At 55.2% G+C, this 25,451-nt stretch overlaps 1 protein-coding gene across 9 annotated transcripts in view; it reads right to left on the reverse strand.

The window, feature by feature from the left end:
* NEK6 (NIMA related kinase 6) overlaps window positions 1–25,451 on the reverse strand; it is a 103,059-nt gene that overhangs the window by 22,642 nt on the left and 54,966 nt on the right. For 4 of the 9 annotated variants that reach the window (XM_023217168.1, XM_023217171.1, XM_023217170.2 and 1 more), the window contains exons 3-9: window positions 24,303–24,443; window positions 22,972–23,034; window positions 15,181–15,291; window positions 10,023–10,131; window positions 9,016–9,123; window positions 5,096–5,158; window positions 858–4,092 (exon numbers count right to left, since the gene is read on the reverse strand). In XM_023217168.1, the coding sequence (XP_023072936.1) occupies window positions 3,692–4,092; window positions 5,096–5,158; window positions 9,016–9,123; window positions 10,023–10,131; window positions 15,181–15,291; window positions 22,972–23,034; window positions 24,303–24,443 (996 nt within the window). In that variant the 3' untranslated portion in view covers window positions 858–3,691. Of the gene's footprint in view, window positions 1–857; window positions 4,093–5,095; window positions 5,159–9,015; window positions 9,124–10,022; window positions 10,132–15,180; window positions 15,292–22,971; window positions 23,035–24,302; window positions 24,444–25,451 lie in introns of those variants that run through there. The other 5 variants (XM_023217174.1, XM_023217175.1, XM_023217177.1 and 2 more) reach the window with 2 other exon arrangements.

The raw sequence follows: 25,451 nt of genomic DNA on the forward strand, positions 1-25,451 counted from the left end.
GTAACTTTTAATTTCATGAAGGAAGCATTTAAAAACACAAAGCTCCCAACTACCATTTAGTGTCATACTATGATTTTTAAAAGAAAAGACAGCTTGGCACGATTTAGAAAACCCATTTCTTAGTGGCCAGGCACGGTGGCTCATGCCTGTAATCCCAGCATTTTGGGAGGCCGAGGTGGGTGGATCACCCAAGGTCAGGAGTTCAAGACTAGCCTGGCCAACATGGCGAGACCGTGTCTCTACTAAAAATACAAAAATTAGCTGGGCATGGTGGCAGGCACCTGTAATCCCAGCTACTCGGGAGGCTAAGGCAGGAGAATCACTTGAACCCGGGAGGCGGAGGTTGCAGTGAGCCGAGATCGCGCCATTGCACTCCAGCCTGGGCGACAAGAGCCAAACTCCATCTCCAAAAAAAAAAAAAAAAAAAAAAAAAAAAAAAAAAGAAAACCCATTTCTCAAAACTGAGGACAGTTCTTTACAAAACAACATTTTGAACTTTATTATATTCTTGTTTTTTCTTTCTTTCTTCTTTTTTAATTTTTTTTAAGACAGGGTCTCGCTCTGTCACCCAGGCTGAAGCGCGGTGGCGCAATCTTGGCTCACTGCAACCTTAGCCTCCCGGGTTCAAGTGATTCTCCTCCCTCAGCCTCTCTAGTAGCTGGGACCACTGGCACACCCTACCATGCCTGGCTAATTTTTGTATTTTTAGTAAATATGGGTTTCATCATGTTGGCCAGGCTAGTCTCGAACTCTTGACCTTGGGTATCTGCCTGCTTCAGCCTCTCAAAGTGCTGGAACTACAGGCATGAGCCACCAAGCCCCACCTAAAATTCTTTGTAGAGAGAGGGTCTCGCTATGTTGCCCAGGCTGGTCTCAAACTCCTGGCCTCAAGCAATCCTCCCACTTTGGTCTCCTAAAGTGTTAGGATGATAGGCCTGAGCCACTGCATCTGGCCTTGTTTTTCTTATCTTAATGGAGATGGATGAAGAACTGCCTTGCAGTTTTGGAGAGGCTGTGAATGGTGCTGGAAGTCTCTGCTCTGGGCTTTGAAAACCCCCAGGGGCAGGACCTTGTTTGTTGCTGCATCCCAGTACCCTGCGCAGGATGGCTCACAGTGGGTGCCTTGTGGGCGTCCGCTCGCTGGATGAATGACTCTGCCTGCTTGTGAGCTATGTGGCGGCGTGTGCCACTGACCACGGTTCTTCCTTGCAGCTGAACACAGTGCTTATTTAACTGATGGCTGCCCGGAGCTCAAGTGTCTGAAATGTGATTATTGCTTTATCAGGACACCAAGTTCCTTTTCATGGCAATAATCCCCAAGCACAGCAGCCCTCACTTAAAGCCCTGTGTGTGAGAAAGGTGTCATCCTCTATGCATACTTGATGAGCGAAGCCAGGGGCTAATCGCTACTCAGCAAAAAGGGCTGTCAGTCAACATATGAATCCGTGTGGAGTTCTACTGGGAAAGCAAATCGTGACTTCCAGTCGCAACACCTTGTATATTTTGGTCATGAGGGAGCAAAAGTAAAGGAACAGGCCAGTGTGAAATGGATGGCTTATTGTAGCCAGTCATGGGACGAAACACACAGTTCTCGGTGAACAGTGGGAACCTCAGGACAAATGTAAGTGGATTCCAGCACCCAGGTGCTATGGATGGAGGTGCCTACAGGTTGGACAATGATGTAGGGCTGATGGGGTGCACACAGAGATGACAGGGGACAGATGGAGGCAGGGAGTCCTGTCCCCAGCGAGAGACACCACTGTTTACTCTCTGGCTGACACTGCACTCGTTAGACCCCTGGCCAAGTCCCTTCTGTCTGACTCCACAGGCTCTTCCCACCCCCAGTCTCCTCTGCTCACTGTGGATCTGCCTGGGCCTCCACAGAAGGGGCGCTGTAGGGAGAGGTCACCTACACTTGGGCCAGGCTGTGGCCTGGCGCTGCGTTGGCCAGGTCCATCAGAAAGCAAGGGCTTGGAGTGCCTGGCCCTCAGCCCGGGTCCTCCCACAGTGGCCACTCCAGCCCCAGTCCCAGCCCGCTTTTCCACTTGCCTCTGTGCCTTTGCACGTGCTGTTCCCTTTGCCACCTTGTGGGCTCCTTTAAGGTCCCCTCCCCTGGCCAGGGAGAGCCAGCTGCTCAGCAGGACCCAAACATTATATTTGTCCCTCTGTTCCATCACCACTTCCTCCCTCCGCTGGGTCTCCAAGGCGGGCTGACAGATCCCTGTCTCAGCCTGGCTTTGTATTGAAAGCCTGGGCACATGGGCAGAGAGAGGTTTGGGGCACCAGCCCTCCGTCCCCTCCTCTGTTCACCTCACTCCTCTGCCACCTCACTGCTTTTCCTGCTTACCCCATTTCCACCGGTGTAAGGAGAAAAGACAAACACCCAAATGCAATTTGGAGCTTTCAGAAGAAAGCTAGTGTTGATGCTAGTGTTGCAAACTGCCATCCATTCATCATCCACCCAACTGTCCAACCATCCAGAATTCTCTATTGTCTGTCCATCCATCCCTCCATCCATTCATCCATGCATCCATCCATCCATCCCTCCATCCCCCATTCATTCACCCATCAGTCTGTCCATCATCCATCCATCCAGCCAGTCACCTGCTCACCTCTATCTAAGATTAACTGAGCCTTGACCCTGCGGGGACCTTGCAGGAGTGGGCCCATCAGGAGGCAGGGAGTTAGCTGTCTGTCCTAGCAAGTATCCAGAAAGAGCCAGTTGACCGCGTCTATCAAGGAAGGACCAAACTGATCTGCGCTGCAGCTGAATTGCCTGGAAAGGCTGGTTAAAAATTTGGATCCCCAGTCCAACTCCAGACATGGGGGCCAGAATCTCCAGGGGTGGAACTTGGACACCTGCATCTCTTACAAGAGATGTTACTGGTAGTTTCTGTCTAAAAGGAGCTGCCAAAAGGCCTCACTCACCCACCCCACCCTTTCAGATGCTCGGTGAGCATCTGTGCAACAGAAAGGTAAAGAAGGTGAAGGAACTGTGAAGCCTTAACTGAGACAGGCTTGGCCCATCCTGAGCTGGGAAGCACAGGGTCCTCAGGTCTCTGCCTCCTGGCAGGTTCCCCAACCCCCTGACCCTGGGGAAGGGCTGTTCCCCAACCCCCTGACCCAGGGGAGGGGCTGCTCCCCCTTCCATCTTAAAGTCAGGGTGCTGTGTCTCACTGGGGGCAGGGTATCCTGGACTGGAGCTAGGGCTGTGTGAAGCTACAGGAGCAGATACAGCACCTCTTCCTGTGATGCCAACTTGTCTGGAAATAAGTCACGTAAAGCCTGGTGTCTATGCTGACAACAGCCACTTAGACATTACGGAACACAATGCCCAACTTGCATGAGTTTTGAAGATAAAACAAGAGATTTCAAAGAAACCCCCAGCCTGCAGCAGGCCACTGGAGGACGCATCCTGATGCCAGGGGAGCTGGGATTCTGAGGAAGTCGGGGAAGCTGGCAGGAGGGGCCTCCACGGACAGGGGCCCTGCCCAGGACGACCTCCTTATCCCGGCCCATCTCCCGGCGATACCGAGACGCAGAGGCAGAGCCCTATGCAGGCTGTGTTTCAATGCCCCTCGCAGCGACTCCTACCGCCCCCTCCTCTCGGTGGGGGACAGAGCTGTGTGTATGAAAGAAGAGCCTGACAAACCCTGACCTTCCCGGAATCTTTACCTAGAACTCCCCGATTTCAAACCCAGCAGATATCAGAGGAGAATGCGGGATCTGAAAGAGGGAGGTTGATTAAAGGGGTCCCGCTTCTCCAAGATGCACCGCTCCTGTCAAAACAAACTTTGCCATGTTTTGAAATGCTCTCGGTGTTTGAAACACGTTCATTAGCTATGACAAAGGCAGATTTCACAGGAAGGGGAGGCTGGTGTCTGCAAGCTGCCCCTGTTCCCCAGATGGTGGATTGGAAAGCAGCTGGAGAAATGTGGTCTCCTTGCCGACATCCGTCCAGCCGGCGGGACATCGAGCTGGGTGGCTGTGCCTTGGCACTGAATCCTCCACGGGACAGGCAGGGGCAGGTGGGGACAGCAGTGATGTGGAGCTGGAGCTGGCTGGGCTGGACCTGCTTCCTCCAGTCCCCGGCTGCGAACAGAAACTCTCTCAGTCTTGGTCTTCCCATCAAGAAAACAGAGGGTCCCCCCCAACCTCTGCAGACTTGGTTTCCCTCTCTGGAAAACAAGAAACGATTGTTGGAGGAGTGTTTGGTTGGTTCATGGTGAAGACTAAATGGATTCTCCTACCAGGCTGTATCTTCCACAAAGGCGGGGGCCAAGCCAGCCTTCCCAGGGAACGGCCCGGGCCCAGCACAGATCCTCATCAAATGGATGAATGAATGAATGAATGAACCAAAGAGCTGGAGTTTACATCCCTTGCTGGCCCCTTAAGGCCCTTCCCTCTCTTCCCCTCCCCTCTCAGCATCAGCTCATCTCTTCCTAACAGTTTGTGCCCCTGAAAACGCCAGGAATGTGGCAGACCTGTGACTGCCACCCAGGGGTTAGTGCTCAGAACCTTGGCTGAAACTCAGGCCTGAGGTCCATCTGCTGAGGCAGGGATTCTGGGCCCGAGGCACTGACAGATCACTCCCAGGCGTCCTGCACTGTTGGGATGGGACACAGGGTGGGGCTGGGCAGGAGGTGGCCTGGGATGCATCTGCATGGCCCTCCGTGCCTGCACTGTCGGGTGTCCCCAGGGATGCCTGGCCATGAAGGTCATCCGTCCACTCAACACATGTTCCACAGGGGTCCCCGTGCCAGGCCTGGGCGCAGACACATCACAGCATGGTGTGATCCCCTGCAAGGCAGTGCTGACACACACCATGAGAGGAGGCTCTGTCCTTCCCTGTGGGGCCCAGGCTGAGCTCCAGGTCCCCCACCAACAACCGCTGTTGGCGAGGTCAGGTGGGCTTTTCCTCGAGGAAGAAGTGCTCAGAGCCCTAGGTGTGCCTCGCACCCGAGGTCTCGCTGGGGATTCTCTCTCGACCCCTTCCCTGGGCACCCACAACCCAAACCCTCCCTGGGCCAAGCTGCAGGCTGATGCCTGAAGAAGGGCTCTTTGCTTGAGCTGATTTCCCGTGGGGCTCTGGTACCTGGCTGCTGGGTGACCAGAGGGATGTGGTCTCTCTTACTTCCCTGAGCCTCAGTTTCATCATCTGTAAAATGGGATAATAAGCCTTGTGATGATTTACAAAAAAGCAAAATGAGCAAAATGTGTGTTGTGTGTTTTTTTTTTTTTTTTTTTTTTTGAGACGGAGTCACTCGCCCAGGCAGGAGTGCAGTGGCGCCATCTCGGCTCACTGCAAACTCTCCCTCTTGGGTTCAAGCGATTCTCCTGCCTTAGCCTCCCGAGTAGCTGGGATGACAGGCGTGCACCGCCACGCCCGACTAATTTTTTCACTATATTTAGTAGAGATGAGGTTTCACCATATTGGCCAGGCTGGTCTCAAACTCCGGACCTCAAGTGATCTGCCTGCCTCAGCCTCCCAAAGTGCTAGGATCACAGGCGAGAGCCACCATGTCCGGCCAACGAGAAAGCAAAATGTTTTTTGAACTCTTTTTTTCTTCGTCGTTAACTCATCTTTCAGTGAGTTCAGTGGCTACAGAGAAACGAAGTGAGGGTGGCTCTGTTTAGAATCACAGAGCCCCACACCTGCCCTGCCTACCCACAGTGGGCCCCAAGAGGCAGTCCCACCTGTCCCCTCAACATGCCACCCGGCACAGACTGTGTCTGTCCCCTTGCAAACTGCATAATTGCATATCCCCAGCACACAGCCCAGGCCCAGGCAGTAGGCTCAAGGAAGGAGAAGGAAGGGGTTTGCGCTTCAGGGCCAGGCTAAGCCCCGGGAGACCCAGCGGGGCCCTGACCTCGAGTGCCCGACGGGGTCATCCCCAACCAGACCTGCTCCCCCAGACCCCCAAGAGGCAGCACAGGCCCTGCCTGGGCCTGGGTGTGACCAGCAGCCCTTCCCGCCCTGTCACCCGTGGCTGTCACTGAGACTGCCCTGTCACTACCGCCGAGCAGCCAGGCCTGCCTGCCCGCTCTCCCAGCCCCGTGATTTGTCTTGCAGCTGCTGCCTTGCTCGGAGCGAGACACTTGCTTGCAGCTTGTGAGCTGTGTATAGGCAAATCTTTCATTTTTCCTGCATTACGCCGGCGTGTACTGTCACTTAATTTTTATGTATGCAATCCTTCCTGACAAATATGATCTGCTGCCTGGTAATTCGTCTGACGCTCATTCTGTTCTGCGCTCTAATTACGGCTCCTATTTCTGACACCGAGGCAGCCGCTCTGCCACCGCTGGGTACCGCACCTGTCAGCCCGACCATGGCACTGACTAATGCCCTTTCGTGCCAGCCTCGTGTTAGCAAATACAGAGGTGGGGAGGGGCCCGGGAGGGGGAAGTGGGAGGAGACCAGATTTGCATAAGCCCAGCTCTTGGGTCAGCAGCCTTAGGGGAGGAGGTGGTTGCCGGGGCAACGTGGCTGCCAGCACAGCATTCCCACGTAGTAGGTGCACATGAGGTGCGGCAGATGCATAATTCATCCCCATGCACAGGGCGTGCAGTGTCCCTGGCCCCTGTGCCCCTCCTGAGTCATGATGCAATGGTAATTAGTTCAATCTCTTGCCCAACCAAACGTGTATGCAAGACTTAGTCAGCAGTCTGCAGGACCTCTTGGTGGAAGGGGCTTTGGCTTGGCACTGTCTTTGGGCTTTGGCTCGGCACTGTCACCATTATGGAAGCTGGTGGGTGCAGGCCCTCCGTTCTGGGAGCTCGTCCTGCTGAGGGACTTGCTCAGCTCCGTGCAGGCCTCAGCTCATTGGGCATCTCCCTGGGTGCTGGGCACACAGCCCAGAGGGGGGGGACAGGCCCCAGGAGGGCTCCTTCCACCCATAATGTGGCCTGGTCGGCGCTCGGAGGGCTCGGGAAGAGCCCGGCTTATGAGGGCGGCCTTCTCCCAAGTTCCAATTCCTTCTCATTAATATAATAAGTGCACCAGTCCAAGTCAATAAAATCATACTGTCGGATGAGACGCATCTCTGCCCATTCCTAATGATGCGATCCTAACCGGCTCTGACGGAGCGCCGCAGTCTTTTTTCTGCAGTGGGACAGAGAAAGGCTCGGTGCTGACTGACAGGGGACAGGAGGCAGCGGTTTTACCTCTTCTCTTTGACAGCTTCCCTTGAATTTCCTGGTCTCTTCGAAGCCCTTCAACCACATAGGTAAAGAGTCCCAAAGTGACCGAAACACTTGGTTTTTCACAAGGGAAGTCAATGTTTGAGGGAACAGGGAAAGATAAGGCTTCCTTCCAGCAACGGAGAGTCGGTGGCCTGGGTCCCCAAAGGGGGGCTCTGACAGTATCCGCCGAGGCCCCGGCCCTCGTTTCCTGGAAGCAGCGTGGGTTCTGGAAGGAGAGGCCTGCTGCCATGTGACCTTGGGAAAATCTCTCGAGCACCTGGATTTTAGATTCTTCTTCTGCTAAAGGGAAGAATCGCTGGATGCTTGGGGCTGTCAGGGGCATGAGTGGAGTGTCCCATACTCCTCGGGGGGTGGGTGCTGACACATCTTCCCTTTGGAGCTAAAGGAAGAGCTCCTGAGGCCTGGCCAGGTGGGGACGAGAGTTTCAAAACAACCCCCTCCCCGCCAACCCCGCTGGCTCAGCAGCTGCTGGGAGCCGCCAGTCTCTAGGCTCGTACATTTCTCCTTTCTATTGTGTGCAACGCGCTGAGAGTCTCACTGGAATCTGTGTGAACAGTGACACTTTCCACAGGACACTGTGACTTCCAGAAAGTGCCTCCGCTCAGACAATGCTGCTCTCTCTCACACCCCACTTGCTGCAGGCACTCGGGGGTCTGGGGATGGGAGACGTCCTGCCTTGAGCCATGGAGTGGGGTGGAAATGAGCTGGAATGGGGCGGTGTTCGAGGCGGCGGCGGGTGGCTCCTGGGGCCCAGCTTCCTCCTGGGGAAGCGGATGCTGGTGGGCGCAGCACACTGTGGGTGGGCCTGGGGGCATCTTCCTCTGCGAACGCACCTCAAAGAGCCAGGAACTAGCTCCGAGAAAGCAGGGGCCCTCGCCCACTCCATGGGCCTCTGGGAAATGTCCCCACAGATGGGCATGGTGAGACCCAGACAGCCTTGTAGTAATGCACCGAAGACCCTGCTGCTGTGTTCCACTGCGGGGGAATGGGGGGCTTTCTTGGTTCCTGTGTTCTCACTAAATGAAAAATCCTCCATCGTCCAGCATTCCAAGTTTCACATTTGGTTACATACCCAGTGTGTGGATTCTGAAGCTTGTCATTGCTTCACGTGTCCCCAAAACGCACATCTGACCAAGTCTCTTCCCGAGTTCAGCCCTTCAGAAATCCCCGCCCCCTAGGGTGGTGTTCAGCCCACTGAGCTCAGAGTTCAAAGCCCTGCCCGCCTTTCTTACTGCTCCTGCAAGGTCCCTGGTCTGTGGCAAAGCCAGACTCAGCTGCACACCGAGGCTCACCCACTCTTTCCTGGAACACTGCTCCCGCCTTCCCTGTCCCAGCAGCACCTGGTCACCCTTTATGGTCCAGCTACAATGTCACCTCCTCCCTGGCAGGCACCTGGTACCCACAGCCTCAAAACCACCGGCTTAACGGCCAAAAACTAGGAACAGCACAAATGTCCACCCCCCAGGAGGGATGGACCCAGGGTGCTGCCTGCAAACGAGACACTCACAGCAGTGGGAAGATGGCTGCCCTGTGCCACAGACACACCCCCAGCTCCAAGCAACTGGCTCAGTCAGCTCCTCCTGCAAGGGCCGGGAGGTGACCAGAGGGTGCGGGAAGCCCCAGCTGGACTCCTCTGGCCATAGCTGACTCCCTTCTGGGTCACTGTTCTGAACAGATGAGAAAACTCTGGGGCTTATAAAAGGCATCTTCCTGCCCTAACTGACCAAAGACACGTGGAGAGAATGTTTGCATCTCCCTGCATGGTCACCAGGTCTGCTGGGGCATGCTGGGGCACAGACAGGTCCCCCTTACCTAGGGAGTGGGCTGCGGTAGTCTCAGAGCTGAAGAAGCGGCCCAGACCAAGGTCACCGAGCTTCACGACGCCTGTGGCTGTGATGAACACGTTGGCAGGCTTGATGTCTGCAGGGTGAGCAGAAGGAGGTTGGTGTGAGGTAGGAGGCTTGGGGTAGGTGGGACAGGACGAGACAAAGGGGGAGCTCCAGGTGAGGTGAGGCCTAGCCCAGGTCCTGCTCCCTCAGGGCAAGGCCCTGTCCTGGCTCTGGCTGTGGGACCTCGGGAAATTGACCATTTCTGAGCCTCAGTTTCTTCACCTGTAAAATGGGTCTCCCTTCACCAGCTTCACAGAGCTGCTGTGAGGGTTAGGAGAGCAGGGGTTTCTGTGCTCCTGTTTCCTGCTCTAGAGCCGTATCCTCCAGGCTTAGACCAGTGCCTCGCACGCAGGAGGCCCTCAGGGAAAATCTGTGTAACGAATGAAGGAGGTGCTGAGTGGGGCACCCTGTGCCGTACCCCTCAGCGAGGGCGGGACCTCAAATACAGCAGACACCGAGAGATACAGGTAGAGTTAAGGAACGGAGGTGTCCAGGAAGCAGCCTACATAAAGGACCCTGCGCCCTGCCAGGCACCCACCAGGCTCCTTTCTCACAACTCGGGTGATGTCAACTACGGAAACACCCCTCAGGTGTGTCCCGCTCTCAGCCCAGCCCGCTGAGACGGCAAAGCCCCCACGAAAGGCCCCTCTGTGCGGGGCTTCCCCTGACCTCCCTCCCAGACTGCTGTGGGGAACTGGAAGTGGGGGCCCAGCGGGACCCCTGCTGGGGCTCACGTCACTTTCCACCTAGGTCCCTGACCCAGGTGCGTGTGTGTGTGGTTGCTGGACAGCCCCCCTGCCCAGGGAATACAGAGCGGTCCAACTTCCTCAAGGGGCTGCCGCTGAGGACCCTGGAGGAGCCATGGGAAGCGTCTTCCTGGGGCTCCAGGGGCACTTGGGCTCCGGGCGGCTCCTGGCGGGGGGCGCGTACCTCGGTGCATCACCCGGCGTGAATGCATGTGCTCCACGGCGCTGCACAGCTGCACAAAGTACTTCCACACTGTCCTCTCCGGGATGAGCCGCTTCTGCTTCTTAAAGTACTGCAGCGGGAGAGACAGGCAGAGGGATAGGCCTGGGTGAGCGGGCTTGGAGGTGGGTGACCACAGGGCACTGCCTCTGTCCTTTCCCCAGTGGGCAACTGGTGCCTGGCACGGGGGAGGGGGTGGGGACTGGGCAGCTGAGAAACAATAAGCCCAGAACCAAGAGTGATGTGGCCACGCCTCTCCTTCTACCTGAATGGCACTCCGCGGCCACCCCGTCCCCACCCCGAAAGCTCCGTGAGGGCTAGACAGGCCTGGTGTGTCCGGATGGCTTTGCTGCATGGACACCCACATCAAATATGCTGAAGGTGGCCCTCAACTACATGTTTCCAGAACCTCCTGGACACATCCCAGACAGGGTGCTCCTCGCAGGACTGAAATGGTATGGACTCTCCCCGTCCCCAGCCCCAACCTGGCCCAGGACGGTGGCACCCAGGACACATGTGGTGGTTAAATCACAGCTGCCCCCACCTCCTCAGAACCAGCAGATCTCAGCGCACTGGAATTCTTTTTTTTTTTTTTTTTTTTTGAGACGGAGTCTTGCCCTGTCACCCAGGCTGGAGTGCAGTGGCGTGATCTCGGCTCACTGCAACCTCCGCCTGCCAGGTTCAAGCGATTCTCCTGCCTCAGCCTCCCGAGTAGCTGGGATTACAGGCATGCGCCTTCATGCCCAGCTAATGTTTGTATTTTTAATAGAGATGAGGTTTCACCATGTTGGCCAGGGTGGTCTCAAACTCCTGACCTCATGATCCACCCGCCTCGATCTCTCAGAGTGTTGGGATTACAGGCGTGAGACACCGCGCCCAGCCCCGCACTGGAATTCTTAACAAATGCGGCCAGAACCTTGAGGAAATGGGCTTGACACGTTCAAATGGATCCCCGGGTCACTCTGCTGCACTGCCTGGGAAAACATAGTGATCCAGGAAGAAACCAAAACAAAAGGCCCCCGGCCGCACTGAGTGAGCCGTAAGTAACAGAAGGTCCCGGAGAGGGCTGGCCCAGAGCGTGTGACAGCCACGGTTCAGCTCGAGACAGGGGTGGCTCTCGGATGCCAGGCCCATGGCGGTGGGGCAGGACTTCACCAGCTACCTGCAAACCAGCTTTTCGTTCAGGGGCTTTTTGCTTCAAAGCAACCATCTTTCCCCAAAGCAGGCAGAGGTGGCGCTGTGGGCCTGATGGTCAGGGCAGCTGCTCTGGTGCTGGGAAGCTGGGAACTGACCAGGACACACTGGCCTGGGAAGGGGCGTGGGTGGAGGAAAGGACCTGGGCTGGCACTTGCAGACCACCTGCAGGGTGTGGCCACCACGCCGGCCTAAGAGGGAGGGCTGGGCCCATCTTACAGCCGGGGAAAGAAAACTGAGGGCCACACAGAAACAGGCAGAAACAACTCAACCCCAGGCCTCCCACCTAGAAAGCCCAAGCCCTTAGTCCACTTCTTTTTTTTTTTTTTGAGATGGAGTCTCCCTCTGTCACCCAGGCTGGAGTGCGGTGGCGTGATCTCAGCTCACTGCAGCTTCCACCTCCCAGGTTCAAGCAATTCTCTCGCCTCAGTCTCCCGAGTAGCTGGGGTTACAGGTGTGCGCCACCACGCCCAACTAATTTTTTGTATTTTTAGTAGAGACGGGGTTTCGCCACGTTGGCCAGGCTGGTCTCGAACTCCTGACCTCAGGTGATCTGCCTGCCTTGGCCTCCCAAAGTGCTGGGATTACAGGTGTGAGCCACCACGCCTGGCCCCCTTAGCTCACTTCTAATAACACCAGTAACCATTGATATAGGAGACTGAGCTCAGAGGTTCAGGAACATGCCCAAGGTCACCTGGCACCCAGCTGGGACCCAGGTCTGGGTGCTTCCCACAGCGGGACAGTCGCAGCCAGGAACCCCTGGCCTCGCCATAAATCCCCTCAAGGCTGTTCTGAGGTGCAATTCTGGGAGAACCTCTCTGGTGAGCCGTCCCAGGTCTCAGCACAGACCCCAACCCCGGGCCACCTCCAGGCCTGTGGCAGGCCAGGCTGGGATGTTATTCACGCTGTGACGTGAGTGAACCCTCATTACAGCATTTAAGCAGGGATGTGCATGGCCGAGAGTGGTGATTTTCTAAATGTCACGTCCTATAAGCACTGTCTGACATTTAGCAGGGAGGCGCAGAGTCTCTGGTGGGTTCTGGGACTACGGCAGCTCCTAGCTTCACTCTTCCTCGTAAATAACTCGGGCACCATGGCTGTGATGGCGCAGCTTAGCCCTTGAGGCTGCAGGCTCTCGGGACACAAGCCCTGCTGCCTGACAGCCTCTGAGGCCAGTGGGACGACCATGCGGTGGCCCCTGTTCCTCTGGAAACCCAGAGGTGGCCTGAGAGCAGGCAGAACCAGGGGAACCCAGCTCCCATCAAGCCCCAGACACTGTGCTGGTATGTTACAGATGAGGAAACTGAGGCACAGGGACAGGGACCCGCCCGAGGCCATCCAGGGGACGTGTCTTACTCGGGTGGGTCTCTGCACTGCCAGGCCTCCCCTGTTGGCAGCTGCACCGAGCCAACTCTGCAGGTGAGGGCCCCTGAGCTGGGTTGGAGGGAACAGGAGCAGGCAGGGACAGTGCGGGGAGGGATGTGGGGACTGTGGTCGGGGGAACTATGCCAGGTGAGGAGGAGGGACCCAAGGCGTGGGGGCCCAGGTGGCTGCTCAGAAACTGAGGCCACACCTATCCTAGACTCAATCCTGCTGGGTTTATGACTGACTTGAACCCTGAGCCAGTGTTGGCTCTGGGGAAGCCAAAGAAGGGGTGCAGGGGAAGGGGACACCCCCTCCCAAGCCTGGCATGGAGGAGGGATGCTGGCTAGAATGCCCCCATGCCTCCTCTTCTCTCTCTGCTGAAGGAGACTGCATCTGGCCTGGGTTCCCACAATGCTCCCTCCAAGAGTTCCCGGGGACAGGGTGGAAACTGAGGCTCAGGGAAGAGGGATTTGCCCAGCCTCAGCCCCCCATCTGCCTGTCTGACTGTAGGCCCACTCCACGGACTGACAGGCCGCAGTGTCTGGGCTCCACTGGGGCTGAGAGGGTGAGGCGTCCTCTCCGTCGGCTGCGTTCCCCTGTGGCAGTAGGGAGAGGCCTCTCCTTCACCTCCTGCTCCTCCTCCGTCCCCGCCCTCACCTCTCCTACCCGGCCTCCAGTCTTTCTTCTAGTACACAGAGCTGACCATGTTTGTTCCCTGCCATGAATCTTTGGAAGCTTCTCTGACGTTAGGGCCTGGTCCCGGATCCTGAGCCTCGAGTGAGAGGCCCCGCATGATCCGGTGGTCTCCATCTCAGCTCCCTTTTCCCTTTCCCATCCCTGCTGGACCGTTCCTGCTTCTAGACAGCCTGCCTCCCCTAACGGCTCAGCTCAGTGTCACCTCCTCCAGGAAGGCTTCCCTGACTCCCACAGGTCCTGCACATGGCTTGTTCACACTGGCTCCTAACTACTCGTTCGAGGGTCTGTCTTCCTGTTAGAATCCGGGATCCCTGAGGGCAGTAGCCATGCTGGTGACATCCCTAGTTCTTGGCACGAGGGTGACACACGGTGGATGCACGATGCTTGTGTGTTCAGCAAGGGAACGTGTGAAGGAGAAACAAGTGAAGTGGGGACGGGGGAGAGGAAGAGCTAAGACATGATCTAGCATATCTGTTCCCACCAGGGATGTGTGTGCAGATTAACATCCCTGCAAAGGCATTAATATGTCAGCGGAAATGTAAGAGCAGGTGATAACAGCTCAAGTAATGCCACTTCCCAGTGACGCCTATATTCCTAGGAGCCACATTTCAGAAGAGCACCAAGCAATTGCTCAATCCCCAGTGCCTGATGGGAAAGACAGAGAACCCACATCCAGCCCCATTTCCAAGCGCCGCTGTGAGTAGGGTAGGCGCTTGAGCGGGGTCCAGCCTCACTTGGGAGCAGACAGGCTGCATCCAGAGGAGAGAGGTGATGGGGCCACAGCAGGGCCCCAGGGACAGAGGTCCAAGCCAGTAGGGATGTGAGGACCTCCACTAAGGAACAGTGGAGTAGGGGCTGAGGGTTTGGGCCTAGGGGTCAGGCAGGCCTGGGGGCCTCCACCTAGAGGCTTAGCTGCCTTGGGCAGGAGACTAGACCTCTCTGAGCTTTGCTATCTGAGGACAGCGGGGACTCGGTGAGGGAGGTGTGAGCGTACTCTGCTGGGTGGTGGCTGGCAGGAGGTGCCGCTCTTTCGCTGAAGCTGCAGTGGTCCTGGACACCAGACTCACGGTGGACCCCGCCCTGTGCCCTGGGCGGTGGGGTGAGGCAGGTGGAGAGGTATGTAGGGGTGCGGAACACGAGCCAGCCCTGGCGCTGAGCCTGCCCATGTGGCTCGAACGATCGCTCAATCTCTTGAAGACCGCAGGCCTGGGCGTCAGCTGGAACATGGAAATGGAGTTCCCCTCTAGGGCTGGGGAAGTCATCTTGGACCATGTCCACCAAAGGGTCCCAGGCCAGGAACAGACCTGGGCCACAGGCATGGCTCTGTCCCCACAATGCTGGGTATCCTCAAGCAAGTCTCTTAACCTCTCTGGGTTCAGTTTTCTCCTTCTGTAAAATGAGGTAGTGGGATCTACAAGACACTTTCTCAAGAGCTGGGGTCGGAGCAAACAGGGTGCTGCCCCCGCTCCTTCTGTGAGACAGGACAAGTGGTTCATGTGCCTGTGGACAGGCTGGGGCACGGGGAGTGGCCAGAGGGGTTCTTTCTGCCCATGGCTGGCCCCCTCCCAGCCACCATCCTGTCTTGGCGTCACCTCTGCCTTACTTTTGCACACAGGCTCTTTTGAGCTGGGCTTCCCTGAGGCCAATGGAAAGAAAGAGGCCTCCAGCAACAGCAGCTGGGGATGGACCCTGAGAGGCCCTCACCAGACCGCAGCTAAGGCCTGTGGGCATCCGCAGGGGCACCCAGGGTCCCCAGGCGGCCGCCTCTGGCTAAGGGCAGAGCATTGTGGGACTGGGCTGAAGGCAGACTGCCACCTCCGGCTCCAGAGCTGCGCAGCCCCAGCAGCCCCACCCGCCAGGCGCTCACCTTGATCATCTGTGAGAGGTCCCCCGCGTCGGCCAACTCCAGCACAATGTTCAGCTCGTTGTCTTCGATAAACGAGTCCAAATACTTGATGATATTTGGGTGGTTCAGTTGCTGCATGAGGAGAGAAAGGGGGGAGGGGACACCAGTGAAGACGGGACAGACCCAGCGCCTGCCCACCACCGGCACCCTGCTGGCACCCGGTCGGTCACTGAGGCCCTGGCATTTGCTAGAGAAGTGGGTCCCAGGGAAAGAAAGGCCTGTGCTGGGGAGTCAGGAAGGCCTGGGTGACATGGGAAAGCCGCCTGGCCTCCCCGAGGGTCAGATTCCTCATCTGCAAAACTGAAGTCATGTTCCTCATCTGCAAAACTGAAGTCATGTTTGAAGCATAGTTGTGAAGACGACATGGGTCAATACTCTTGCAATGCGTAACAGGGCAGCTGCACAGAGCTACGTGAGACTCAGCATGGGCTTGTGGAAAGGACTCTCCCCCTCCTCCTCACCAACCAGACCCTGAGGGTGGCATTGGGCCCTACCTCTCTGTCCCTGTGCCCTGTGCTCAGACACGGCCAGCCTGCAGGTGCTCCTCAGAAGGATCGTCTCCTCCCTTCATCCTTCCCACTCTCTCAATCCCTGACCTATCTCTTGTGAAACCATTTTTTTACAAAAATATTTTTTGTAGAGGTAGGATCTCACTATGTCGCCCAGGCTGAAACTGAACTTATAGGCTCAAGTGATCCTCCCACCTCACCCTCCAGAGCAGCTGGGACTACGGCTGCACGCCACCATGCCTGGCCCTTGTGAAATCTTGAAAAAAATCCCTGGAGGCATGAGAGCCACCCAGTTGATTTGCTCATGCTGAGACCCTGCCTCTGTCCTTCACTCCATAGCCTGCATGTTTGCTGCAGTGGAGCACAGAGCTGGAGCATGGAGCAGGACAGAATGCTGCCCCCCTGGCTGGAAGTCAGGACCTGCCAGGTTAAGAGGAGTCCCTAGCATCTGTTCATAACAAAGCTGACTGTTTATATCGAAGTGACTCCAGGATCTGAGAGAGCAGAGGGGACTCTGCTCTCTCAGATCCTGCCCTGGTGTGGGTGTCATCAGACTAGTCCAGACACCAGCCGACCACCAGAGGCCGATAGTGAGCACATTTCCCAAAAGGCCGGGAAGTGGCTGGGAGAAGGATGCACTGTGCCCATCCGTGGATTCTAAAATGAGGGGACCCTGGGCAGATGTTACAGAGCCATGTAAGCCCCTATTCATTAATTCATTCCCCAAGCCAGCCCCCATGTGTGGACCCTGGGGGGCCACAGCAGGCTCAGCCACTGGCCCCAGCTCAGGTCCTTGGGGGCCAGAGTGGGCTCAGCCACTAGCCCCAGCTCCTCCCCATGTGTCCGTCCTCTCACCAGGTCCCCCCAGAGACTGAAATCTCTCTGCTATGGTGCCCACTGCCTGTCCGAGTCCTCAAGCCCCTGCTCTGGACCAAGGTCTGACCCTAAGGTGGGTGTGCTGGCCCCTGCCTGCCCTCAGCCAGGGCTCAGTGAACATCCAGACACCACTCTAAGGAACCAGGCACACTGCATAGCTCAGGATACAGGTGTGGCACATTCAATCCTGGTTCCCAGGGGTGGCTGGGAGGGAGCCCTGTTGCCATCTTAGCAGTAGGCTCCCCTGTGGAAGCATCTTGGTCAGTAACAAATGTAGGTGATTTACACAGGGTGATTGGACTTCAGAAGGTGGCACACAAAGCAATCCTAAGCAAAAAGAACAAACCTGGAGGCATCACATTACTGGACTTCAAACTATATTACAAGGCTATGGTAACCAAAACAGCATGGTGCTGGTACAAAAATAGATACACAGACCAATGGAATAGAATACAGAACCCAGAAATAAAGCAGCACACCTATAACCACCTGATCTTCAACAAAGTTGACAAAAATAAGCAAAGGGAAAGGACTCCCTACTCACTTAACTGGCTAGCTATATGCAGAAGAATGAAATGGAACCCCTATCTTTCACCATATGTAAAAATTAACTCAAGATTGATTAAAGACTTAAATGTAAGGCCTCAAACTATAAAAATCCTAGAATAAAACCTAGGAAATACCTTTCTCAACGTTAGCTTTGACAAAGAATTTATGACCAAGTCCTTAAAAACAATTGCAACAAAACCAAAAACTGACAAGTGGGCCATCATTAAATGAAAGAGCTTCTGCATGGCAAAAGAAGTGATCAACAGAGTAAACAGACAATTGACAGAATGGGAGAAAACATTCATAAACTATGCATCTGACAAAGGACTAATGTCCAGAATCTATAAGGAACTTAAATCAATAAGAAAACAAACAAAAAAACAACAGTAAAAAGTGAGCAGAGGAGGCTGGGCATGGTGGCTCACGCCTGTAATCCCAGCACTTTGGGAGGCTGAGGTGGGCAGATCACTTGAGATCAGGAGTTCGAGACCAGCCTGGCCAACATGGCAAAACCCTATTTCTCCTAAAAATACAAAAATTAGCCAGGCATGGTGGTGGGCACCTGTAGTCACAGCTACTCGGGAGGCTGAGGCAGGAGAATCGCTTGAACCTGGGAGGCAGAAGTTGCAGTGAGCTGAGACTGCGCTACTATACTCCAGTTTGGGTGACACAGCGAGATTCTATCTAAATAAAAATAAAAAATAAGTAAACAGGCTGGGTGCGGTGGTTCACGTCTGTAATCCTAACACTTTGGAAGGCCGAGGTGGGCGGATCACCTGAGGTCAGGGGTTCAAGACCAGCCTGGCCAACATGATGAAACCCCATCTCTACTAAAATACAAAAATTAGTCGATCATGATGGCGGGTGCCTATAATCCCAGCGACTCAGGAGGCTGAGACAGGAGAATCACTTGAACCTGGGAGACAGTGGTTGCAGTGAGCCAAGGTCATGCCACGGCACTCCAGCCTGGGTGGCTGAGTGAGACTCTGTCTCAAAATAAATAAATAAAAATAAAATAAAAAGTGGGCGGAGGACATGAACAGTAATTCTTCAAAAGAAGACATACAAGCAATTAACAAACACGAAAAAATGCCCAACATCACTAATCATCAGAGAAATGCAAATCAAAACCACAATAGGCTGAGTGCAGGGGCTTATGCCTATAATGCCAGCACTTCGGGAGGCCGAAGTGGAAGGACTGCTTGAGCCCAGGAGTTTGAGAACAGCCTGGGCAATATAGTGAGACCTTGTCACTAAAAAAAAAAAAAAAAAAAAAAATTAGCTGGGCTTTGTGAGCAGGCCAGTAGCCCAAGCTACTCGGGAGGTTAAGGTGGGAAGATCACTTGATCGTGGGAGGTTGATGCTGCAGTGAGCCGTGATCACGCTACTGCACTCCAGCTTAGATGACAGGGTGTGCCCCACTCTCAAAAAAAAAAAAAAAAAAAAATTACAATGAGATACCACTTCACATCAGTCAGAATGGCAAGTACTACAAAGTCAAAAAATAACCGATGTTGGTGAGGTTGCGAAGTAAAGGGAACACTTATATGCTGTTGGTAGGAATGTAAATTTGTTCAGACACCATGGAACGAAGTCTGGAAATTTCTCAAAGTACTAAAAATAGAACTACCATTTGACCCAGCAATCCCATTACTGAGTGTATACCCAAAGGAATATAAATTGTTCTACCAAAAAGACACACGGGCTTGTATGTTCATCACAGCACTATTCATAATAGCAAAGACATGGAATCAATCTAGGTGCCCAGAAATGGTGGGCTGGATAAAGAAAATGTGGTACATGTATACCATGGAATATCATGCAGCCACAAAAAAGAATAAAAGTCATGTCCTTTGCAGCAACATAGATGCAGCATGAGGCCATTATCCTAAGAGAATTAACATAGAAACACATCTATACTGCATGTTCTCACTTTTATAAGTGAGAGCTAAATCTTGGGTACACATGAACATAAAGATGGAAACAGTAGACACACTGGGCTCTACAAGAGGGGGCGGGAGTGGGGCAACGGCTGAAAAACTTCCTATTGGGTACGATGTTCACTATCTGCGTGACAGGATCAGAGGCTCAAATCTCAGCATCACACAATACGCTCTCGTAACAAACCTGCATGTGTACCCTCTGAATCTAAAATAAAAACGGAAATTTTAAAAAGGTGGGCCAGATGTGGTGGCTCATGTCTGTAATCCCAGCACCTTGGGAGGCCGAGGTGGGTGGATCACCTGAGGTCAGGCGTTCAAGACCAGCCTGGCCAACATGGCGAAACCCCGTCTCTAAAAAAATACAAAAGTTAGCCGGGTGTGGTGGTGCACACCTGCTATTCCAGCTACTCGGAGGTTGTAGTGAGCTGACATCGCGCCACTGCACTCCTGGGTGACAAAGCAAGACCCTGTATCAAAAAAAAAAGAAAGAAAGAAAGAAAAAAGAAATGGGAAAATCCTCTTGCCCAGATTTTGTGTTGAGAAGGCCATCCTGCGCGAACACTGGCCATCGCATCGCTGCCCTCAGCACACATCACGCTCCACAGACATGTTTTTCAGTTACCAAAAAAAGTGTCAAAGCAAGTGAATGGAAAGTTGAAAGTGCTTTCCAATCTCTAAGACACGACCTACGGCGTGGGCAAGCTGCTACTAGGATAAATGGGAACACCCTGCTCCTTCACCCTCCTCTTGAACTTCACCTCATTATGTTACCAGGAAATCTCACACCCTCTCAGGGAGGACTCCCCAAAAACTGCCCAGGTCATCAGCAGTCCAGGCATGACAGTTTCTCCGGCAAGGGAGAAATGAGAGGGGTTGGGTAGGAAGTAAAGCCCCATCAAGGAGGCGCTGGTTCCTGGGGAGGGGAGGAGGGAGGCTCCTCCCCCATTTCCCTGCAGGTCTGAGGGCAGGGGGTTAAGGAAGGGCTCCCTTAAATGCCCAGGTAGTCGACAAAGGCACAGGCAGAAAGAGGCTCTGGACATCCATTGGGCTAAATCCTCAAGGTCCAGAGAGGGGAACGGATCAGCCACGGGTCCACAGCAGCAGGGGCCGAGCTGAGTCTAGAACCTGGTCCACACGGAGTCCACTTCACAGCCTGTGGCCTCTTGGTGGGCCCAGGTGGGTCTGGAAGGGGACACTTGGGCCAGGGACAGGGAAGGTGCTGCAAAGACGCAATGTGGTTGGGCCTTGCCTGGCTGTGGTGGTGGCCAGAGGGAAGGGAGGGAGAGCTGAAAGTAAGGGTCCCCATCCTTTGAATCTGCCATCAGGGGCTCTGCTACAAGCTCCAGGTCCTCCCGGATGTAACAGAGTTGTCTGTCTATGATCTGTCTTCCCCACTGAGCTGCATCCTGGTGTCCAGCATGCAGTGGTGCTCGGAAATTGCACGGAATGAATGAACACACTCCTGTATTCCACACGACCCGCCTTCTTGTGCCATGCTTGGCAGTGGTGCTGACAAGCCCCCGCACTTGAGCGGTTTTGGGTTTGGGTTCTTGGCATGAATGATATAATATGTCACCCAGTCACCCCTCCGAGAACCACGTTTCCTTTTGTTTTTTGAAGGAAGCACCTTGGGCCCCGGCACATCCTGTTGACTTCCCATGGGCTACCCGGGGAGTGGGACCCATGTTCTGGAAAGTGGCTGGCGTTGGCGGGCAGAGGTGGTCACCATGACAAGCGGGCTGCCTTGGACGGCGAGCGCACCACACACCAGCGCCGCCCTGAGCTCGTCAGATGTGTTTCCTCACAGACTCCTCCAGCACGCCTGTTGTCATCATGCCCCCTTTACAGATGAGGACACTGAGGTCCTGAGAGGCCCACGGCTGGCCCGCAGCCACACACAGCTAGTGAGCGAGGGGTGTGTCCTCTGAATCCAGGCTTGACGCCTTTGGCTGCACCGCAGCCCTGGGGAAGGGGCAGAATCCCCTCCGCAGCCAGGTGGGCTTACGCCAGGCTCAGGCTCCGGCTCCTGCAAGGCAGCTGCGATGGCACATCTGTGTGACCAGGGACCGGACCAGGCTGTGCTCAGCATGCTCACCTGTGGGTTCCCTCACTCGGGGAGAAAGGCACACAAGGTGGGGAGAGGGCAATGGGTGATCAGGACAAACATTCCTCAGGGCTGGGGAAGTGGCAGCAAGTTGACCATTACTTAAACATTTAAACAATGCTTTCGAGGGATATTTTTTGACCTATAATAGTTAGCAGTAAGGACATCTCCTGTCTCCAGCCTTGACTCCATCACCCACTGTGGCCGGGGGCCACCAGAGCAGGCACTCACAACTCACACCCAGCCATGGCCCCCCAGCTTGCAGCCACTTCAGGGGTTCCCTTTGGTTCTGAGTGTGTATCTGGCCCTGCTGCCATGTTCAGCTTTCTGCCTCCCCAACCTCCCATAATCCATGCTGCTGCAGTGCCTGGAAGCAGGCTCACTTCGGCCTTCCAGATTCTGGGATGGTGCCCTGGCCTCTGTAAGATCTGCTCAGGAAGTGGGTTTCCCCGGGGCTCCTGGCCCACCAGTCAATCTGCATCACCCTGGAAGGTCACCATCTGCTTCCCCACCAGCCTGGAAGTCCCCAAGGGCAGGGCCAAGGCCTGAGAAAACAGGGTAGGGTGTGGCAGAATAAACGGCTAATCTGAAATTCTGCAGCTGTGGCTTCAGCAGGCATCCCTGCCACCAGCAATCCCACTTTGCTGGAAACTGCCGAGCAAATCCAGCATGTTTCATTGGGGGCCAGGCGCAGTGGCTCCCGCCTGTAATCCCAGCACTTTGGAAGGCTGGGATGAGAGGACTGCTTGAGGCCTCAGGAGTTTGAGACCAGCCTGGGAAATATAAGGAGACCTCATCCCTACAAAAAATTAAAAGTGTGGCCGGGCGCGGTGGCTCACACCTGTAATCCCAGCACTTTGGGAGGCTAAGGTGGATGGATCGCCTGAGGTCAGGAGTTCGAGACCAGGCTGGCCAACATGGTGAAACCCTGTCTCTACTAAAAATACGAAAATTAGCTGGGTATGGTGGCGGGTGTCTGTAATCCCAGGAGACTGAGACAGGAGAATTGCTTGAACTGAGAAGGTGGGGACTGCAGTGAGCAGAGATTGTGCCACCTCACTCCAGCCTGGGCAATAAGAGTGAAACTCCGTCTCAAAAAAATAAAATAAAATAAAATAAAAAATAAAAATTAGCCAGGTATGGTGGAATGCACCTGTGGTCCCAGTTACTTGGAAGACTGAGGTGGGAGGATTGCTTGAGCCCAGGAGCTTGAGGCTGCAGTGAGCTATGATCATGCCACTGCACTCCAGTGCAAGCAAAAGACTTTGCCTCTTAAACAACAACAACAACAAAACCAAAGAAAAAGGCTGAGAGACGGAAAGAGGATGAGAAAGAGAAAAAGAGGGAGGCAGACATGGAGACAGAGGCAGAGCCAGACAAGCTGCAGTCTGGATGTGACCCCCACACTGAACTCCTCCCCTGGCTGGCCAAGCCTGGTCCACAGAACACTGGGAGGCAGGGTCAGGGCTGCCCTGGGGGGAAGGATTTCTATGCCGGGTACTGCCATGTATAAGCAGGAGGGGCGTCCAGCAAGGAGGAAAGTCTGTATGCAGCAACCCCAAGGGCTGGGCAGAGTGATGAGGCAGGGGCCGCTCCTGTCTGGCCATGAGAAAACTCACCAGCTGCTGCCCCAAGAAAGCCATCGTCTGTGAACTTAGCAGGGGCTGTGGATTCCTGGCACCCAAGGGCTGTGATGGACATGATGTGGCCCAGCCGGGGCCCCAGAACCTCCCCGAGGAGGCGAGGCTCCCGCTCAGCCCCGGGCACTCACCTTCAAGAGGCCGATCTCCTTGACGCAGTCCTGCCTCGCCTTGGCGTCCATCATCTCAAAGATCTTGGGCGGGAGGAAAAAGAGAAACAGAGTGGTTACAATCTGTGTCCAGAGCCCCTGTAGGGGGCTACGGGGTCTGCTTTCCAGTCCCAGCTCTCCCACCTCCTCACCGAGGGACCCCCCTGCGCCCCAGCCCCTGTAGTGTTTGCTCACTGTGGGTCCCCCCAGCACTGTCCACCACAAAACCCATCGTGGCACTAAAGAATCAAGACAGGGAGCCCAGGTGAGCCCCTCCCCAGAAGATCGAGAGAGAGGGCCAGGCATGGAGGCTCACACCTGTGATCCCAGCACTTTGGGAGGCTGACGTGGGTGGATCACTTGAGGTCAGGAGTTTGAGACCAGCCTGGTCAACATGGTGAAACCCTGTCTCTACTAAAAATATAAAAATTAGCCGGGTGTGGTGGTGCATGCCTGTAGTCCCAGCTACTCAAGAGACTGAGGCAGGAGAATCGCTTGAACCCGGGAGGCGGAAGTTGCAGTGAGCTGATCACACCACGGCACTCCAGCCTGGGTGACAGACTGAGACTTTGTCTCAAAAAAAAAAAACAAAAAAAAAAGGATCAGGAGAGAACTTCGTCTTTTTTGGACAGAGGACCCTGCTGCTCCTCCAGTGCCCGGAAGCTACTGGTGTTCTCTCCCAATTTCCCCGACGCCATTCTCTCTCCCGGGCCTCCTCTGCCCAGGCTCTCAATCTCATTCTTTAAGGACAAGTAAGCAAATCAAGGGGCTTGGGAAGCTTTGCTGGAGGATTTGAAGCCATTTCCTCTGGCAAAGCCGTGTTCAGATGGGCCCAGCAGCTCCTGTGGACATGGCTCCTGTCCTGACTTTGCCGCTTGATCTACTTCCTCCATTTAGGAGGGACGCAGAAGGCAGGAAGCCCAGAACTGTGGAGCAAGCGCAGGCGCAAGGATGAGTGGACATGGTCTGAACCTCAGCTCCCCCGTGACACGCTGGGGCCCTGGGGTGTTCTGAGAGATTTTCCTCATCTGGGAGACGAAATGACAGTCCCCACCCACGAGACTGTTGAAAGGCTCCACGTGCTCCCTGCATGACCCAGTACACAGCAGGCGCTCAATGCATGCTTGTTTTTCTTTTCCTTTGTGATTCACAGTGAACAGGAGTCTACCTGGTTCTCCCCGTAACCCAGTGAGTTGGGTGCTGTTTCCCTCGTTCATAGAGGAGGGGAGAGAAGGGACTGGCCCGGGCACCCCGTCCAGATGCAGAGACGGCCTCCCGAGATGCAGGTTTGACCCCACGGGTCATCAGCTCACCTGCACCTTCTTCAGAGCCACCGTCTTCCTGTCCAGCAGGCAGGTGGCCTTGTACACCTCGCTGAACTGTCCTCGGCCTATCTTCTTTTCGATCTGGAAGTCCGCCAGCGAGCAGCGAAAAGACAGGGTGTTGGGGTGCCTCTGGAAGAGGGGACAGAGGGTCTCCGTGAGCAGCCAGGCTGGAGCAGAGGCCTGGGGACGACCCCTAGAGCCCCAGCACCCCAACAGCACCCTCTAAGGTGGAGGAGGGACTCTGCTGCCAACCCTGCTCTCAGAGCCTCCCAGGCGCCTCCCCGGGGGCTTTCTGCGCAGGGTCCCCTGGTTCCCCTCAAGGACCCCCACTGCAGGTGAAAAACTGAGGCTGTTCACGCTCCCCACTGCCCTTATCACCACCTTCATTATCTGACTGCTTGTTTGCTGTCACTGAATCCCATCCCCGGGGGTTAGCTCCGTGGGACCAGGGGCCTTGCCCATCTCATCCTCTCCTGAATCCTTGATGCCCAAATTGGGGTCCGGCAAGCTGGGTGCAGCTCAGGTCTCCCCAGCCTATGGCCACCATGCAAAATGCCCCAGGTCATCGTAAGAAATGGTAAGTTCCCCTCCTGGGGCAGCCGTTCCCCATCTCGGACAAGAAAACCCAGGTTAATATTTGTAGCTTTGGCCAGATGTGGTGGCTCATGCCTGTGATCCCAGCACATTGGGAGGCTGAGGCAGGACGATCACCTGAGGTCAGGAGTTCGAGACCAGCCTGGCCAACATGGCAAAACTCCATCTCCACTAAAAATATAAAAATTAGCTGGGTGTGGTGGCACATGCCTGTAATTCCAGCTACTTGGGAGACTGAGGCACGAGAATTGCTTGAACCCAGGAGGCAGAGGTTGCAGTGAGCAGAGATTATGCTACTGCACTCCAGCCTGGGTGATGGAGACTCTGTCCCCCCACTCAAAAAAATGTGCAGCCTTACACTCTGAGCCCATCCTTTAAAGAAACTAGTTTTGTAGGGTGCCGTGAAGAAATCAGAGCTCCACAAAGATTCTGCAGGGGCCAGCGTTGGAACACATGATCCTGTGCTAGGACCTGCCCAGGGATGGAGCCTCCAGGTGAGGCCGCAGTGGCCAGGAGGGCACTGGGACATCTGTGCAGTGAGCT

This window comes from Piliocolobus tephrosceles, chromosome 14 (genome assembly GCF_002776525.5).
Source record: "Piliocolobus tephrosceles isolate RC106 chromosome 14, ASM277652v3, whole genome shotgun sequence".
Taxonomy (NCBI): domain Eukaryota; kingdom Metazoa; phylum Chordata; class Mammalia; order Primates; family Cercopithecidae; genus Piliocolobus; species Piliocolobus tephrosceles.